The 19586-nt window shown below is 50.8% G+C and overlaps 1 protein-coding gene across 1 annotated transcript in view; it reads left to right on the top strand.

Annotated features, from left to right (window-relative positions):
• The window catches only part of GPR158 (G protein-coupled receptor 158), a 1740927-nt gene that overhangs the window by 1476255 nt on the left and 245086 nt on the right, over positions 1 to 19586 (top strand). The window contains exon 7 of the mRNA XM_069648157.1: positions 6953 to 7191. Coding sequence (XP_069504258.1) covers positions 6953 to 7191 — 239 coding nt within the window. The remainder of the gene's footprint in view (positions 1 to 6952; positions 7192 to 19586) is intronic.

Raw genomic sequence — 19586 nt, 5'->3', positions numbered from 1 at the left:
AATGCAAATGTGAAAGGCAAAAGGTGGCATACACACATATACACTGCCTTTTTCCCTGCACTTTTGCACTCTGCTGTGCGATGTGAGTATACTCTGCCTGGCATGCTCGCAAGTCAGGCAGCGTTTCATTGTACATGCTACCCGCCATGTGATCATAGCAGGCAGGGTGTACAAATGACCCCTATCGGGTCCGCCGCTTTAGGGATAAAGCTACAGAACCCCATAGGGACCTCCAGCATTTGCGCTGGCATGAAAATCCATGCAGGTGCAAATGCTGGAGCATTTGTATGGTGGCGGGTGTTATATAGTAACTTGGTGATTGCATCACTATGTTAGAACCCTCGCCAGCTCGGGTTCCAGATGACGTTGTCTGTGTGGCTCGTGATGCGAGCTACAGGGAGATAACGACATCGGAGCTGTGATGGCTGCAGGGGAACTCTCCATATGAATAAACGCACTGAAATATATGAGCTAGTTCGAGTCGTGACTAATGCTGTGAAGTGCGTAAGAAATTAACTCAACAAGTGGCGACGAGGATGGCGCTGTTGTTCCGTGTTGTGGAGAGTTCCCGTAAGAGGGAGACACTGGAACGACAGATCGAAGCACCGATCGAGGAATTAAAGTGAGGTACGGGAGCTGGATGTATATTTGCCGTACAGCTAACAGCACTGAATATAGACTTTATGGAAACGAACAGCGGATGGATGACTTACTGCGTGGTTTGAATTGTGCGCGCGGTACTGCAGGAGACAGTGGAGCGGCCACGAAGAGCAACGTGATGACGTGTGTCACGCTCTTCGAGTAAAGCACCCAAACAAAATGTGCTTTGCGTGCCACCATCTTGTTTTAAAAAAAAAAACAACAATTGGTACGGAACGGGTGTTTCGTATTACGGACACAAACGTTATGAAAGGAGCGCTGTGGAAGTATTCACCACAGTGAAACTGGCAATACTGTTGCACAAGTAGCAAAGTTTTACCAAGCAGAAGCAACTACAGTGTGCACTACAAAAGAGGTTTATAAGCCCAGAACTGAAACCAGCCTATCTATGGTACTATAACAATTCAAGTGGATGTGTACTAAAAACAGCTGAACTGTAAGAATAACACAGTGTCACCAGAGTGAAAAATCGACTATAACAGATGCAATAAAGAATAAAGGGAGAGCACAGTACAGATAACTTTACACAAGGAATCAAGAATAATAAATTTGTAAAAAAAAAAAAAAAAAAAAAAGACAACGCAGAGTATACCAGCTCCAGAAAAGTTTTTAGCTCACCCAGGAAATCCTGTGTTGTTGTGGGAACAATGGTTGGACAATTTTCAAGTCTACATGAGAGCTATAGGCGGTGCAAAGTTCAGCGATGACTTGAAAGAAGCTACATTGTTGAGCTGCATAGGTACAGAAGCATTGAGGATTTTCAGGACATTACCTGGGGATACTGACTCTGGTAGTAGTTCAAGTGATGCCGCGACCAGTTCCAGGAAGTATGAGGTGGCATTAACTAAATTAAGCAAACACTTTGGAAATAAGACTAATGTTGTTCTAGAAAGATATAGATTCTTTACCAGGAAACAGCTCAAAAATGAGTCGATTGATGTGTATGTGGCAGCATTGAGAGGTCTCATCGCAACATGTGATTTTTCTGGTATAGCTAATGAGTATCTAAGAGATCAGATAGTTCTACATGTGGCTGATCCAAAGATACAACAGAGACTTTGGCAAGCGAAAAATCCAACTTTGGAGCAAACATTGGAGATAGCAAGATCCATTGAACTAGGAGATAAATGCATGCGTGAAGTGCAAAATAAACAGGAGGTATTTGATAAGTGTACAGTTCAAGCTGTGCAGTCTGAGAGCCCAGATAAAGATGAAGAGTCATTGATTGCTATGGTAAAGAAGATAGTGAGACTGGATAGGGGTACGGGCTCATGGCAAAACAGAGATAACCTTTCCAGATATCAAGCCAATTGTGACAAGTGTGGATGGTTTAAACATGCGAATCCAGACAAAGACTGTCCAGCTGTTAGTGCAGAATGTTTTAAGTGTGGTCAAGTGGGACACTATGGAAAAATGTGCAGAAGCATCAGAGGAAGGGGAAGATATTTCATGCGTGGGAGTAATTACAGAGGTCATAGATTTAACAGTAGGAAATCTACATCAGGAGTGAGAACTGTGGAGGAGAATCAGCAGCCAGATGGAGTAGTTGCAATTTCTGATGAATTTGAAGAAGCAATACAAATTTTGGCTCTTTCATCCAGTGGAAAAGCTGTGGGTCCGTGGGTACCTATGAAAGTAGATGGAGTGACCATACAAACTATGGTCGATACAGGATCTCCGTATACTATAGTTGACAAAGACACGTTTGAAGGAATTTTGAATAAGAAGATGGAGGATCTACATATGACAAGAGTCAAAGCGACATGGTATGGCAAATCCCCTATTGATATCGTTGGCTATGTTTGGGTACAGTTGTCCTTTGAAGGGAGACAAACTTACTGCAAGTTGTATGTGGCACTGAAAGGTTTTGCAATAGTTGGTTGGTGGGAACAAGCAGCACTAAAGATTAGGATTCACCTGGGAGAAATCAAGCCCATTTTGAGCGTCTTAGATAAATGTTGTGATTCCCCCGATGCTTTGGTTCAGGGATTTCCAGAGGTATTCAATGAGAAGATTGGGATCCTCAGAGGCTTTAAACATCGCATTGTTTTGAAGAGAGGAGCAAGACCTGTAGTGCATAAGTTGAGGAACATACCAGTTCGAACACGGGATCCTTTGAAGAGAGAATTAGAAAAATTGTGTTCTCAAGATATCATTGAACCGATAGAAAGTTCAGAGTGGTTGTCTCCCATTGTTATTGTAAGGAAGCAAGGAGGGGACATTAGGATGTGTGTCGATTTAAGAGATTTGAACAACAACATATGGATAGATCGCCACCCCGTGCCAAATATAGGAGAAATGCTCACCACTATGGAGCCGGCCAAATACTTTTCCACACTTGATTTATCATCAGCATATCATCAGGTTGAACTAGAAGAGAACTCCAGACATCTGACGTCATTTATAACACCGCTAGGGGCCTTTTGCTTTAAAAGGATGCCGTTTGGCCTAGCGTCGGCAGCTGCTGTTTTTCAGAGATTAATGCAACATCTATTTGAAGGTTTACCTGGAGTGTACTATTTCCAAGATGACATTTTAATATCAGCCATGACTGAAGAAGATCATGATGCCAAGCTCCTGGGAGTTCTTCAAATATTACAACAGAGAGGTCTTACGTTGAAGATTGAAAAATGCAAAGTAAAAAAAAGTGAAGTGACTTATTTGGGCCATTGTATTGATGCCGATGGGATTAAACCTAAAGAGGCTTTAGTGGATACTATACTGAGACTTCCTGAGCCGTCTAATAAAGATCAATTGAGAAGCTTGTTGGGCTTAACTGAGTATTATGCGAAGTTCATTGATCACTATACAGACAAAACGGTACACATGAGGAACTTGATGAAGAAGAACGTGAAGTTTGGGTGGTCTATGGAATGTAAGAAAGAACTAGAAACAATCAAAGAACTAATTAACAGAGCTCATGTTCTGAAAATGTTTGATTTTAGTGCCAAAACTGTTATATCCGTAGATGCGAGCAATTTAGGCCTGGGAGGTGTACTTGAACGGGTTCAAAATGAGGAAATGGTTCCTATAGCCTTTGCTTCTAGAACACTTAAAGATGCTGAGAAAAATTATTCTACCATAGAAAAAGAGGCTTTGGCTGTTATGTGGATTTTAGAACATTTTAAGGGATTGATATGGGGTATTCCCATTGAAGTTAGAACTGATCACAAGCCATTGATTCATATCCTAAATCCAAGAAACCCACATTTAACATCTCCTCGTGTAAGGAGGTGGATTCTCGTCATAATGCAGTACAATTTTTCTATCAAATATACTCCAGGTAGGAGTAATGTGGTTGCAGATTGCTTGTCCCGTTTACCATGCTCCTCAAGTGATGAAGGAAATGATAAAGATGAAGTGGAAATGGACAGCGTCATTGCAAAAATACATCCTGGTTTCACTAAGGAGGATTGGATGGAAGCTGTCAAGGCAGATGAGGAACAGGAACAATTAAGGTTAGCGATAACGAGTGACTGGAAAGAGGTTCCTGAACGGATAGTGCCATGGGAAGGCAAGAAGGAGGAAATGTTGTGCAATGACGCCTGCATATATCGGGGTGATCGTATTGTGCCACCCACGAGTTTGAGAGAGAAGATCATGCAAATAGCGCATGAAGGACATATAGTGAGAAATCTCACTAAAAGAAGAGTGAGAGAGGTGTATTGGTGGCCAGGATGTGGAATGAGTTGAAAAACATGGTGAAGGAGTGCTCTGCATGTGCGGTGAGTGACAAGGGAAAGGTTGTCAGAGCCACACCGTTGCAGCCCATAGAAATACCAGTATCAGTGTGGACAAAGTTAGCCATTGATATTTCAGGACCATTTGAAATATTGGAACCACATAAGATCTACATCATAATGTTGGTTGACTATACCTCTAAGTGGGTTGAATGTGGCATTGTAGAGGAGTCTATGTCGGCAATAAAAGTCAAGAGATTTCTGGAAGAAATATTTGACAGGGAAGGAGAGCCTCAGGAGTTGGTATCAGATAATGGGGCACAATTCATGGCAAATGATGTACAAGATTTTGTCAAGGAAAGAGCAATTAGACATAGAACCACTGCTTTATACCACCCCATGGCTAATGGATTGGTTGAGAGAATGAATAGATTTATCAAAGACACTATTCAATTAGCAGTTGCAAACAACATTCCTTGGAGAGAGACTCTTAAAGAAGCATTGCTCACATATAAAGTCACGCCACATTCCACAACAGAAGTAGAGCCGTTCACAATGATGAGGGGAAGAGTGGCTACCAACAGATTGAGACCAGCTTGGTTAACAGGAAGAAACAACAGAGTTGTGGACATGGAAGCTGTGGTGGAGAGAGTAAAAGACAAACAAGCAAAGTATAAGAAATATTATGACAGACAGAAGAATGTGAAAGAAAATACCATAAAGGAAGGTGATGGGTGAGAGTGAAAGAGCCCAGAAAAGTTGTGAAGGGAGAATCTAAATATCGTGACCCGCAGATGGTAGTGAGTTGTTCTGGGAAATCTGTAATATTAGAAGATGGAAATCGGTGGTCATGTGATGATGTGATCAAAACAGACGGGAAGGTAAAGCGAACTCTTGACAATGCTAAAAGAGTGGTGTGGCGAGATGTTAACAAAAGTAAAGAAGAGTCAACAAACAAACACGCCAATGTTACAGATGTGAGGAAGGACTATACATATATGGCGAAAACTAGAAGTAGAGTACCACATTTTAAAAAAGACTTCATGTATTATTAATAACTTTTCACAAGAGGCCCACCGGCTACTCCTGGGAAGCAGAGACAATGTGTATCCTTTTACTTTGGGTGGAGTAGCCTGATGTTTTGAATTTCTTTTTAATAGTTCTCTTGTTATTTAAGAATGTGATAGTTACCTGTGTTAATTATAAGGGGGGGAGATGTTATATAGTAACTTGGTGATTGCATCACTATGTTAGAACCCTCGCCAGCTCGGGTTCCAGATGACGTTGTCTGTGTGGCTCGTGATGCGAGCTACAGGGAGATAACGACATCGGAGCCGTGATGGCTGCAGGGGAACTCTCCATATGAATAAACGCACTGAAATATATGAGCTAGTTCGAGTCGTGACTAATGCTGTGAAGTGCGTAAGAAATGAACTCAACAGCGGGGAAGGAAGGCGGTGGAAATGCAAGTTGTGTCTGTGTGGAATGAATCAAAGACGTAAAAGCCTTATGCAAGGCTTTTACGCCTTTCATTATTGTTATGCCACAATCCAAAATTTGCTCCAAGGTCTCTTGAAAACAGCGGAGTGCAACTAATGGATGGCTCCTTCAGGCATGCTTTGTTCTCTGCACTGGCTTCTGGAGGAGATGCCTGTACTGTTCAAACATTTCTGTCAGATACATCAAGGCTTTCATGTCTCGGTTCTACATTTAGCTAGCCAATTCACAAACGATCTCCTTGGTCGACATCTTACATCGTCCAATCTCAATGTGTTATCAGTTCCTCGAGTTGCTCACTCCCAAAAAGGTTGGCTAAACATTTCTTGGTTGGCCCTATTGTGGTGACACTGTCTCACTCCATAAATAGGAGGACAGAAAGATTACCTGAGCTTCAGGAAATCTCTCCAGCTCAACCCATTCTCAATAATATCTCACAGTGCCAGAAGGCCACATTACACGATTGTTGTCACATTTAGGAAAAGGGAACCAAACTAAGATAACAAAATTCCTAATTCTCACATAGTCTGGACATGTGGAAAACAAATATGATTTTTCATTTTTTGGGTAATAGCCCAGAAAAGTTGGTACTATCAATACTTGGAATAAATAACAATTATCGTCAAATTATATCAATATGGTGCAATAGTATATCAATTTAGTGTCAATCTATAAAAATGTATAGGTATCGTAGAACTGCCAATCATTCGTTTTTTCAAAATCAATATTCCCTGTGAAGTACAATCTTGACCATCCCTATATTTACAAATATATATTTTAAACTTTGGAACAGGATTTTCTGGTGGTTTGTAAATTAGCCTTTACAATAGCTCATTGGGTTCAATCACGTGTTTTCAATATCACTCTGCACTCTCTCCACGTCCCGTATTTGTATCACTTCAGTACACTTTCACTCACAGATACAGTACTGCGAAAACCCAAAACGTGGTATCCTAGAGAACATAAAGAAAGTATGTTCACATGATTAGACTTGGACAAGTAATGTAAATATATTTGAGATGAATTTGCATTGCATTTATTATTTTTGCCCAGCATACATTTCTGCCTCATTTGATAGGATGGTCTAGCACGTGACTGCCTGTGTTGTCTTTCAGAGTATTAAAGGTGTTTCTGTCAAGAACCGCCCAGCGCATCCCGTACATGACCAGCTGTCGGGTGATATGGATGCTTGCGGTCATTCTTCTGATCGTCCTTTGGTTCCTGATTGCCTGGACCTCTGCTGTCTGCCAAAACATGGAAAGGAACATCTCACTCATCGTGCAAGGGCAGACGGCCGACCACCTGCACTTTAACATGTGCTTGATAGACCGCTGGGATTACATGATGGCTGTGGGTAGGTTGTCCAAAGCGAGTGTTGGCATTTGTGAAGTGACATCATGTTGTAGATGTCTAAATCAGCCTAGTGATGGACGCAATGATGATATGACATGGCATTTGTAACGCGCCTATACACAAGTGTTTCACACTAATTGACTACCTGAAAGTCATTAGTAAAGAATCGTTGGGTCAATGGAGTTCAGAGTCTCTTGACCTTGGACTGAAAAACTTCTGACGCGCATAATTATCCACATGCCCACAATGGTGCCTGTTAAAATGATTGATTAAACATTTTTTATGTCATGCAATATATTATATTACATTCCCTTTTACTAGGAGGTCAAATAATGCATTCATTATGATTAAAATATAAGTTAGGGACAGCTCCAATCCAGGATTTATAGATGGTCAGTGCTGAATCGTTCTACTACGATGGAAACTTCTAAAGTATAGGTATACAACACAAGTGGCCTACACTGCATGCAGGAAGCATAAGCCTACATGTGACAAGGGTCGGACTGGGATTAGAAATAGCAGCAGGTACCATAAAAAAAGTGGATCATATTCGGAGAGGGTGATGTTTTGTGACTTTTCATACCAGACAATTTGTGAAGCTTTTGGAAGCAACCTGCACACATTCGTGTTTATTGCATGCAAAGATTTGTGAGAGAAAAAAAAACGTTTGAATAAAATAGGGTAAGGTTCATTTACTTCCTTGTAACAAAGATAACAATGTTCATCCCACACTGCAAAAAAATAGAGACCCAGGGGTCGATTCATGGAATTAATGTGCGCCGAAAATTCCCGCGCAGAGGTGCCAAAACGTGCGAATCGCAGGAAAAGTGTGAAAATCGCAGTGCAAGTGCGAAAATCGCAGGAAAACCAGCGCACAGCGATTCATGGAAGTCTGTGCGCGAGAAAAACATTGGATGTGCGCTAAAAATGTGCGCCGCGCACGCCGGCGCACAGGTCATCCAACAACGTGCGCCACGGCCACTGCGAAATCGCACATAGCGCGGCGCAAATCACAAAAGTAGGCGTAACACGGGGCGTAACACTCGGAATGGGGAACAACGCGTGAAAATATGGGCGTCACGGGGGAAGTACAGGAGGCAAGTGCGCGGAACGCCCACACGCTCGCCTACAACCCGTATTCATGGAATCGAATAGGGCAAACCAGCGCACGGTCAAAGACGCGCACAGGGCCAAACAAGTACGCCACAAGAAAGCAGGCGGTAGCGCCCCTGCGACTGAAGAAAATGTGCGCCAAAATGTGCGCTAACAAAAAGCACCCATATACAGCCATGATGAACGGCCCATACAGTGGCCCTCTAGGACAAATGAGGTTCAAAGGGGCACCGACAAACACGGACACCCGCTGTGTGAAAAATAGCATGTGCGCGTGTTCCTGGGTGCGCGGGAAGTTCCACACGCGATTAGCCTGGGTACGTGTACTTCGGGGTGCGCGGGAAGTTCCACACGCGATTGGCCTGGGTAGGTGGGGGTGCGTGGGAAGTTCCACACGCGATTGGCCTGGGTACGTGTACTACGGGGTGCGTGGGAAGTTTCACACGCGATTGGCCTGGGTACGTGTATTCCGATGTGCGCAGAAGATTCACACGCGATTTCTGCAGGGTACGTGTATTCCGGTGGTGCCGGGGAATGCTACACGTGATTTGGCCATGTGGGTCCCCCCAGGTGTTCCCTCTACACCCTCCACGGCCCCTGCAGGCAGCCCACACCACAGGGTACTACCCTGCATCCTTGCTCATGTCCCACAGGCAACCCATCCACCATGGCCATGCCCACCAGCCAACCCACATGTCACCTTGCACTACTGATCACCAACACATGTCTCCCACCACCCCCACCCCCCAGCCACCAGGGGCAGCCTCCACCAGGCCCCCACTCATGTCCCCTATTACCCCCACCCCCAGCAGTGCAGGGGCAGCCTCCACCAGGCTTTAATTGCTCATGTCTCCCACCACCCCCACCCCCCAGCCACCAGGAGCACCCTCCACCAGGCCCCCACTCATGTCCAACGCATGTCTCCCACCACCCTCACCCCCCAGCAGTGCAGGGGCAGCCTCCACCAGGCCCCCACTCATGTCTCCCACCACCCCCATCCCACAGCCACCAGGGGCAGCCTCCACCAGGCCCCCACTCATGTCTCCCACCACCCCCACCCCCCAGCAGTGCAGGGGCAGCCTCCACCAGGCCCCCACTCATGTCTCCCACCGCCCCCACCCCCCAGCAGTGCAGGGGCAGCCTCCACCAGCCCCCCACTCATGTCTACCACCACCCCCACCCCCCAGCCACCAGGGGCAGCCTCCACCAGGCCCCACTCATGTCTCCCACCACCCCCACCCCCCAGCAGTGCAGGGGCGGCCTCCACCAGGTCCCCACTCATGTCTCCCACCACCCCCACCACCCAGCAGTGCAGAGGCAGCCTCCACCAGGCCCCCACTCATGTCTACCACCACCCCCACCCCCCAGCAGTGCAAGGGCAGCCTCCACCAGCCCCCCACTCATGTCTACCACCACCCCCACCCCCCAGCAGTGCAGGGGCAGCCTCCACCAGGCCCCCACTCATGTCCCCTATTACCCCCACCCCCCAGCAGTGCAGGGGCAGCCTCCACCAGCCCCCCACTCATGTCTGCCACCACCCCCACCCCCCAGCCACCAGGGGCAGCCTCCACCAGGCCCCCACTCATGTCTCCCACCACCCCCACCCGCCAGCAGTGCAGGGGCAGCCTCCACCAGGCCCCCACTCATGTCTACCACCACCCCCACCCCCCAGCCACCAGGGGCAGCCTCCACCAGGCCCCCACTCATGTCTCCCACCACCCCCACCCCCCAGCAGTGCAGGGGCAGCCTCCACCAGGCCCCCACTCATGTCTACCACCACCCCCATCCCCCAGCCACCAGGGGCAGCCTCCACCAGGCCCCCATTCATGTCTCCCACCACCCCCACACCCCAGCAGTGCAGGGGCAGCCTCCACCAGGCCCCCACTCATGTCCCCTATTACCCCCACCCCCCAGCAGTGCAGGGGCAGCCTCCACCAGGCCCCCACTCATGTCTCCCACCACCCCCATCCCACAGCCACCAGGGGCAGCCTCCACCAGGCCCCCACTCATGTCTCCCACCACCCCCACCCCCCAGCAGTGCAGGGGCAGCCTCCACCAGCCTCCCACTCATGTCTCCCACCACCCCCACCCCCAGCCACCAGGGGCAGCCTCCACCAGGCCCCCACTCATGTCGTCTCCCACCACCCCACCCCCCAGAAGTGTAGGGGCAGCCTCCACCAGGCCCCCACTCATGTCTCCCACCACCCCCACCCCCCCAGCAGTGCAGGGGCAGCCTCCACCAGGCCCCCACTCATGTCTACCACCACCCCCACCCCCCAGCCACCAGGGGCAGCCTCCACCAGACCCCCACTCATGTCTCCCACCACCCCCACCCCCCAGCCACCAGGGGCAGCCTCCACCAGGCCCCCACTCATGTCCCCTATTACCCCCACCACCCCGCAGTGCAGGGGCAGCCTCCACCAGGCCCCCACTCATGTCTACCACCACCCCCAGCCACCAGGGGCAGCCTCCACCAGGCCCCCACTCATGTCTACCACCACCCCCACCCCCCAGCCACCAGGGGCAGCCTCCACCAGGCCCCCACTCATGTCTCCCACCACCCCCACACCCCAGCAGTGCAGGGGCAGCCTTCCCAAGGCCCCCACTCATGTCCCCTATTACCCCCACCCCCCAGCAGTGCAGGGGCAGCCTCCACCAGCCCCCCACTCATGTCCAACTCATGTCAATCCCACCACCCCCACCCCCCAGCCGTGCGATTTGCCTGGGTACGTGTACTTCGGGGTGCGCGGGAAGTTACACACGCGATTGGCCTGGGTATGTGTACCTCGGGGTGCGCGGGAAGTTCCACACGCGATTAGCCTGGGTACGTGTACTTTGGGGTGCGTGTGAACTTCCACACGCAATTTGCCTGGGTACGTGTACTATGGGGTGCGCGGGAAGTTCCACACGCGATTAGCCTGGGTACATGTACTTCGGGGTGTGCGTGAACTTCCACACGCGATTTGCCTGGGTACGTGTACTACGGGGTGCGCGGGAAGTCCCACACGCGATTGGCCTGGGTACGTGTACTTCGGGGTGCGCGTGAACTTCCACACGCAATTTGCCTGGGTACGTGTACTATGGGGTGCGCGGGAAGTTCCACACGCGATTAGCCTGGGTACATGTACTTCGGGGTGCGAGTGAGCTTCCACACGCGATTTGCCTGGGTACGTGTACTACGGGGTGCGCGGGAAGTCCCACACGCGATTGGCCTGGGTCCGTGTACTGGCCTGTGACAAAAATCCAAGCATCTGAACCAAATCCATGACAAGCCTGCATGTGCCCAGCCACAATGCAGCGTATGCCCATGGGAGCCACACAAGGCAACACACTGTCCCAAAAAAATAAATAAATAAAATAAATTAAAAAAAAAAGAAAAATCAAAAATGGCCATTAATGGGCCTGGGGGGGTTGGGGAGGCCACCCAGGAGGTCCGAGGACAGGGTGCACACCAAAACCCACCTGTGTGGATCTTGCGAAAAAAAAAAACACCTCCATGGGCTCATGGCCTACACGGCTACCCTATTGTGGGAGTATCACTGCTGTCGCTATCCTCACCCTCTGCAGCTGCATCCGGAGGTGGTGGCACTATGGGAGGCAGCCCACGCAAAGCCCTAGTCTGTTCCTCCATGGCTGCAAGCATGCGGGTGTGGTAGGTCTCGTTCTGGAGGATGAGTGTGCGGAGGTCCCCATGAAACAACTCACGGGATGCCCGGACCTCCGCCCTAGTTGCCTGCATCTCAGCTGAGAGCGTACGGGTGAGACGCTCCAGCTGCTGTTCTGTCCTTCGGTTTCTTGAAGCCTCAAGCTCAACAAGAGTCGTCCTGAGGTGAAGGAGTTCCAGCCTCAGGGCTTCCCTGTGGCCCTGGGACTCTATGGAGATGGCTTCCTGCAGAGTCACCAGTGCCGCCCGCCTGTCCATGTCGGACGCAAACATGTCCTCCCTGTGGGACTGGCAGATGGAGTCGGTTGCCTGCTGTAGTCGCTCCATCTATCACGACTGGCACTATGGGCTACGGGTTTTGCTAGGTGATCAGCTGTATCTTCGTCTTCACTCGATTGATAACCCTCCCCAATCTCTTCCTCCTCACCTGAATAGTCCAGTTTCTTCCGGCGGGTAAGTCCTGTGTACGGCTTCTTCTTTTTTAGAAGATATGGTCTACCTCGGAAAGAAGCCACCGTGACTCTCAGACAGAGAAAACCCACGGTGACTCCCCTCCGCGACAGCCAGAGGGGAAAAAGCCACTGGAACGGCAAAAAACCCCTGGATCCAATATAGACGTGAAGATTGTGGGAGTCGTCGGCACTGTAGTAGGTTGAAGGATCCTTCGCCGAAAACCCAGAAAAATGGTAAGGTCGGCGTGATTCCGCTAATCGAGGGAAATGGATAGGGCGGTTTACAGGTAGGTACCCCTCAGGGTGGAGGACAAGAGTGAACGGAGAATCCGAGAGAAGAGTCTCCTAGAGCGAAGAAAATCTCAGCAGAGATTCAGCACGGGAACAGAACACAGGAGAAGGCAAACAGGATCCAGAGAAAGGGGAGGGCCCGTAGGGAACGGGAGGAGGAGAAAAAACAGGAAGATAGCAAGTCAGACTATCAGCAGGAAAACTAGCGCAAGCAACAGGGCGTGGAATAAACTCAGTTGCAACGCGCCGAACCGCTGGCAGCCGAGTGAGATATATACAAACGGCGGCGGCCATCTTGAAAACAACTAGACTGAGTCTGATAGGCGAGGAGGAACATAATGGAACATTTTAATGGCGTCCTCGTGTCCACCTTCGCCACAAACGCCAGTCGCTGGCGGCCGTGACACCATCAGCCTTTCGGGGGGACAATGGAAGTGGCCACCCTATCCATGGACTGAGCCATCATCTCTGATGATGCTGCCTGTTGGGTTGCCATACCGTAAATGGATTGCTCCCATGTGGTATTGCCAGGTGGCGTAAGGCCACCACGTCGGCGGGCACCACACCTGTCTGGGGCAAGGCGAACTGCGCCTTGCTGTGCTGGCACTGCCTGAGGCTGCAGGACTGCATTCCCCCTCTGATCTGCTGGCCCAGGAACAGGATCAGATTTTCGCGGAGTGTGACCCTCCATCCGTAACGACCAAAGGCGTACCTGCCAACACTGACATCCCCATTGAGGGTTCTAACCCTCGTGCAGGTGGGTCGGACAGAACAGAATCCCTCCCAGGAACACTCACCTGCGACGGCACGTAGGTCTCATCATCCGAATCAACACCTGAGTACAGCTCGGGGGAGGTGCAGCCAGAGACACCCCTTGAGAGCACGACCTGCAGCAGTTGTGGGTTCTCACCGACCACCACACCACGTCCCTCACTGGTGGTCGGTCGGCCCTCAGACCCCTCCTGGGTCTGTACCATCTCCACAACCCCAGCAGTATCAGGTGCGTCTTCCCCTGCAAAGACATAAAAGAAAACAAATGGAAACAGGCATTAGCACTATGGCACACAATGAGGGCTGAGAGGCTACAGAAACGGTACTTGATTGACACATGTCCCACATGACTAAAACACTCCCATGCATGCACCGTCACTGCGTGTGATGGGGAGGCAGATGTCACACTTTGATGATCTTTGATAGTCTACCACCACCCCCACCCCCCAGCCACCAGGGGCAGCCTCCACCAGGCCCCCACTCATGTCTCCCACCACCCCCACACCCCAGCAGTGCAGGGGCAGCCTTCCCAATGCCCCCACTCATGTCCCCTATTACCCCCGCCCCCCAGCAGTGCAGGGGCAGCCTCCACCAGCCCCCCACTCATGTCCAACTCATGTCTTCCACCACCCCCACCCGCCAGCCGTGCGATTTGCCTGGGTACGTGTACTTCGGGGTGCGCGGGAAGTTACACACGCGATTGGCCTGGGTATGTGTACCTCGGGGTGCGCGGGAAGTTCCACACGCGATTAGCCTGGGTACGTGTACTTCGGGGTGCGCGTGAACTTCCACACGCGATTTGCCTGGGTACGTGTACTATGGGGTGCGCGGGAAGTTCCACACGCGATTAGCCAGGGTACATGTACTTCGGGGTGCGCGTGAACTTCCACACGCGATTTGCCTGGGTACGTGTACTACGAGGTGCGCGGAAAGTCCCACACGCGATTGGCCTGGGTACGTGTACTTCGGGGTGCGCGTGAACTTCCACACGCAATTTGCCTGGGTACGTGTACTATGGGGTGCGCGGGAAGTTCCACACGCGATTAGCCTGGGTACATGTACTTCAGGGTGCGAGTGAACTTCCACACGCGATTTGCCTGGGTACGTGTACTACGGGGTGTGTGGGAAGTCCCACACGCGATTGGCCTGGGTACGTGTACTTCGTGGTGCACGTGAACTTCCACACGCGATTGGGCCTGTGAGAGTGGGTTACATGTATTCCAGGGGTGGGCGGGAATATTTACCCGCGACTGTGCCTGTGAGAGCGTGTTACGTGTATTCCTGGGGTGGGCGGGAAGATTCACACATTCGCCTACGACATGCCGAAAAATGGTCCAATCCTGAGACACGTACGCCAGCATGAAGCAGGCGTACGTCGACCGGCGCAGCATAAAAGTGCGCGCAAACAACAAACAAGCTCATACGCCAGGATGAATATACCATTCCTAGCAGCAGTGGCCGTGGGTTACCAAAGGAGGAGGAGGATAGTGAGGGCCCGAATGTTCACTCCCAGAACCAGCCTTTTTGGGATGCCTGATGACCAGGTGTATGGGAGGTACAGGTTTCCCCCACACATAATACTGGACCTGGTCAGTGAGTGGGAGGATGACCTCACATCACCCACCCTGTGCTCCCAAGCACTCAGCTCCCTGGAGAAGGTCCTCAATGTACTGCACTTCTTGGCCACAGGATCATTTTAGCGGACAAGTGCCATAGTGGGTGGGGTGTCACAGGCCACGCAGTCACGCTGCCTACACCAGGTCTTGAACATCATCACTGCACGCCCATCAGTCCGTAGGCACATATACCTGCCCAGGACACCTGCAGAAAGGCAGGCTGCCACCCTCGATTTCTACGGTGTGGCACAATTTCCAAAAGTGCCGTTGACTGCACCCATGTGGCACTACGTCCCCCCAGGGCATCTGAGCACATCTATAGGAACCGCAAGCACTTGCATTCCATCAACGTGCAGGTAGTATGTAATGCTAAGGGAATCATCACCTCAGTATATGCCAACTATCCAGGGTCCACCCACAACAGCTTCATTTACCGAATGTCTACCCTAAGCCGGGACCTAGAAGCTGGGCGGCATGGCGATACATGGCTGCTTGGTGAGTATGAATTCCACTGCACATGCATGCATGTCAGATGCAGAGTTATGTCACTACCCCACTAATGATACCCATCACCTTCTCACCAGGGGACAGTGCCTACCCTCTGAGCAACCACATGATGACGCCAATTCGGAACCCCATCACGCCTCCCGAGGTAAGATACAACACAGCCCATATTGCAACCCGGGGCATAGTGGAGCGCACATTCGGAGTGCTCAAGTCACGCTTTCGCTCCCTTGACCGTTCTGGCGGGCAGCTGTTATATGCGCCCCCAGTAGTGTGCAGGATCATAGTGGCAGCATGTGTCCTGCACAATGTTGCAACACGCCGGGGCCTGGCCGTGGACATGGTGGTGCCCCCACATCCCCAACCACATGCACGCCCACTGCGCATGGGAGGGGAGAGGGCACGGGGTGAGGCAGCCCGTACGCAGCTGGTGGCTAATTACTTCACATAGAAATCACACCCCAGTGGAGTGCACACAGGCCTGGCACATACCATATGATAAGCAATGATGACTCGACCTGACAATTAAGACGAACAAAGGGACTGTCAACTGTCAGAAACATAGCAGCCTGAGATTGTTCATGTGGAAGTGTCACAATGTTTGCATCCCTACCTACACAAACACCACAAATGCAGTGTCATGAAAAGACACTTTATGCTGCAGAAATGAATACCCACTTGCAAAATACTACATGAAAACAGTGCCATGTCACCCACCCCCTCCCCGACACGGCCACACAACACACCATGGCATGTCATGCAATGTGAGAGGAAAGAAATTAATCCCCACAACATGCCCCAAGTGTCAGCAGCTACAGTGTCCCTAATGGAAACATGTCCACACATGAAATGCTCACAGTAATGCAGGACCTACAACCCACATTACCAAATACTTACCAAGAATACCAATCACCTACACAACCTCCAACCTACCTTAAACATGACATTACAGACTTAAAAATTAGCTAGCCTCACCACCTGATGATGACAGCCCTCCGAACACTTCCAAGTATACAGTGTTAGTGCCACGCAAGAGTGTAGGTGCACTGCTTACAACATGGACTCCAGTTCCAAGGTGGACCGCATTGTGAAGACATGAGGAAAGGACCTGCAAATATGGAGGATGAGATGGATGCAGAGGCACATATCAATACACCACACAGTGTACAATACAACAACAATATGCACTATGAATGTATACACAGTATTGACTACAGACTGCCAACACAGCTCATGGGAGTCCAATGTCACCATGTACGTCAATGTCACTTGGGCACACCCTTTGTAAGCCCATGGAAACGGGAAGCAGGAGGGGTGTGTGTGACAAAAACCCAAGCATCTGAACCAAATCCATGACAAGCCTGCATGTGCCCAGCCACAATGCAGCGTATGCCCACGGGAGCCACACAAGGCAACACACTGTCCCAAAAAAATAAATAAATAAAATAAATTTAAAAAAAAAGAAAAAATCAAAAATGGCCATTAATGGGCCCGGGGGGGTTGGGGAGGCCACCCAGGAGGTCCGAGGACAGGGTGCACACCAAAACCCACCTGTGTGGATCTTGCGAAAAAAAAAAACACCTCCATGGGCTCATGGCCTACACGGCTACCCTATTGTGGGAGTATCACTGCTGTCGCTATCCTCACCCTCTGCAGCTGCATCCGGAGGTGGTGGCACTATGGGAGGCAGCCCACGCAAAGCCCTAGTCTGTTCCTCCATGGCTGCAAGCATGCGGGTGTGGTAGGTCTCGTTCTGGAGGATGAGTGTGCAGAGGTCCCCATGCAACAACTCACGGGATGCCCGGACCTCCGCCCTAGTTGCCTGCATCTCAGCTGAGAGCGTACGGGTGAGACGCTCCAGCTGCTGTTCTGTCCTTCGGTTTCTTGAATCCTCAAGCTCAACAAGAGTCGTCCTGAGGTGAAGGAGTTCCAGCCACAGGGCTTCCCTGTGGCCCTGGGACTCTATGGAGATGGCTTCCTGCAGAGTCGCCAGTGCCGCCCGCCTGTCCCTGTCGGACGCCAACATGTCCTCCCTGTGGGACTGGCAGATGGAGTCGGTTGCCTGCTGTAGTCGCTCCATCAGCCTTTCGGGGGGACAATGGAAGTGGCCACCCTATCCATGGCCTGAACCATCATCTCTGATGATGCTGCCTGTTGGGTTGCCATACCGTAAATGGATTGCTCCCATGCGGTATTGCCAGGTGGCGTACGGCCACCACGTCGGCGGGCACCACACCTGTCTGGGGCAAGGCGAACTGCGCCTTGCTGTGCTGGCACTGCCTGAGGCTGCAGGACTGCATTCCCCCTCTGATCTGCTGGCCCAGGAACAGGATCAGATGTTGCGGAGTGTGACCCTGCATCCGTAACCACCAAAGGCGTACCTGCCAACACTGACATCCCCATTGAGGGTTCAAACCCAGGTGCAGGTGGGTCGGACAGAACAGAATCCCTCCCAGGAACACTCACCTGCGACGGCACGTAGGTCTCATCATCCGAATCAACACCTGAGTACAGCTCGGGGGAGGTGCAGCCAGAGACACCCCTTGAGAGCACGACCTGCAGCAGTTGTGGGTTCTCACCGACCACCACACCACGTCCCTCACTGGTGGTCGGTCGGCCCTCAGACCCCTCATGGGTCTGCACCATCTCCACAACCCCAGCAGTATCAGGTGCGTCTTCCCCTGCAAAGACATAAAAGAAAACAAATGGAAACAGGCATTAGCACTATGGCACACAATGAGGGCTGAGAGGCTACAGAAACAGTACTTGATTGACACATGTCCCACATGACTAAAACACTCCCATGCATGCACCGTCACTGCGTGTGATGGGGAGGCAGATGGCACACTTTGATGACACCAAGATGGAAGATGAACACATTTGCTGCATGCTGCCTAGCAGTGGGATCACACATTGGCCAGTGATTGGCAGGTCAAATACACATGCCATCACACAGATGGCATGTACCCTAGCCATGAAGTGAAGAGGGAGAGGAGGTCACCAATTGTTCATTCAGTCCAGTTTGTTCATATGATTGATTATTTTCATTGTAATGGTTCAAATGTTTAACATGCAGCTGCCAGTCAAAAATGGTCCTATAACACAGGGACATGTCCAAACTAATCATGTCCACGAAAATGAGCCAGTCCACTGTACCATAGCCATGTCAGACATGTGACAATAGGACTGAGAAATCCAGAGTAAAAGTGGTGGTATGCAAACAATCTTCCTGAATAAACAGAGGTAAATAAGCAACAGTGTTGTGGCAAGATGACACTCCAAGGGCAACTGGCGTGGTGTTGGGCTGGATGTCTAATGTTGGCCAAAGGGATGCTGCTATACCCAAATGCTGTTGCCAAGAATGTTTAGGAAGAGGCACATGGGTGAGCCGAACCACTCAGGCACACACACCCTCCCCTGGCACCCAAACAGAAGCCCTCCCACACACACCATGCACATGGATGACACACACATGCATGTGCACTCACCGGACAATGCCTTGTAATCTGCCACTTCTCCCACGCCTTGGATCTGTTCCTCCGTGACGTAGGTCCCAGCAACCTGCTCATGTGGAGTGAGTTCTATGTCGTCTGCTGGAGACCCACCTCCAGTCACTAGAGTTGCGGCATGACTTGAGGCCAGCTTATTCTTTGCCCTGCGCTTCAGGTCATTCCAGCGCTTGTAGCATTCATTAGCTGTGCGCCTCACGATTCCAAGGGCATTTATGATGTCCGCAATGGTCTGCCAGTGTGCCTGACGTTGTGCAGGTGTGGTCTTGGATCCTGCAACAATCACCATTTCGCGGTCATGTGCGTACACAAACTCTACAAGTGCATTCAGTTCGGCCTCATTGAAGCTGGGCCTCCTTGACGGGCCGGACTGTGTAGCCGTGTCTGGGGCATCAGCCTCTACTGGACGAGCACTCTTCCTCTTCCGCTTGGAAGGTGGTGGGGATCCGGAGTGTCCTGCGCCGCTCTGGACACTA

Source organism: Ambystoma mexicanum, chromosome 2q, assembly GCF_040938575.1.
Source record: "Ambystoma mexicanum isolate Mex_15411 chromosome 2q, UKY_AmexF1_1, whole genome shotgun sequence".
NCBI lineage: Eukaryota > Metazoa > Chordata > Amphibia > Caudata > Ambystomatidae > Ambystoma > Ambystoma mexicanum.
This window is presented reverse-complemented; position numbering and strand designations above follow the sequence as displayed.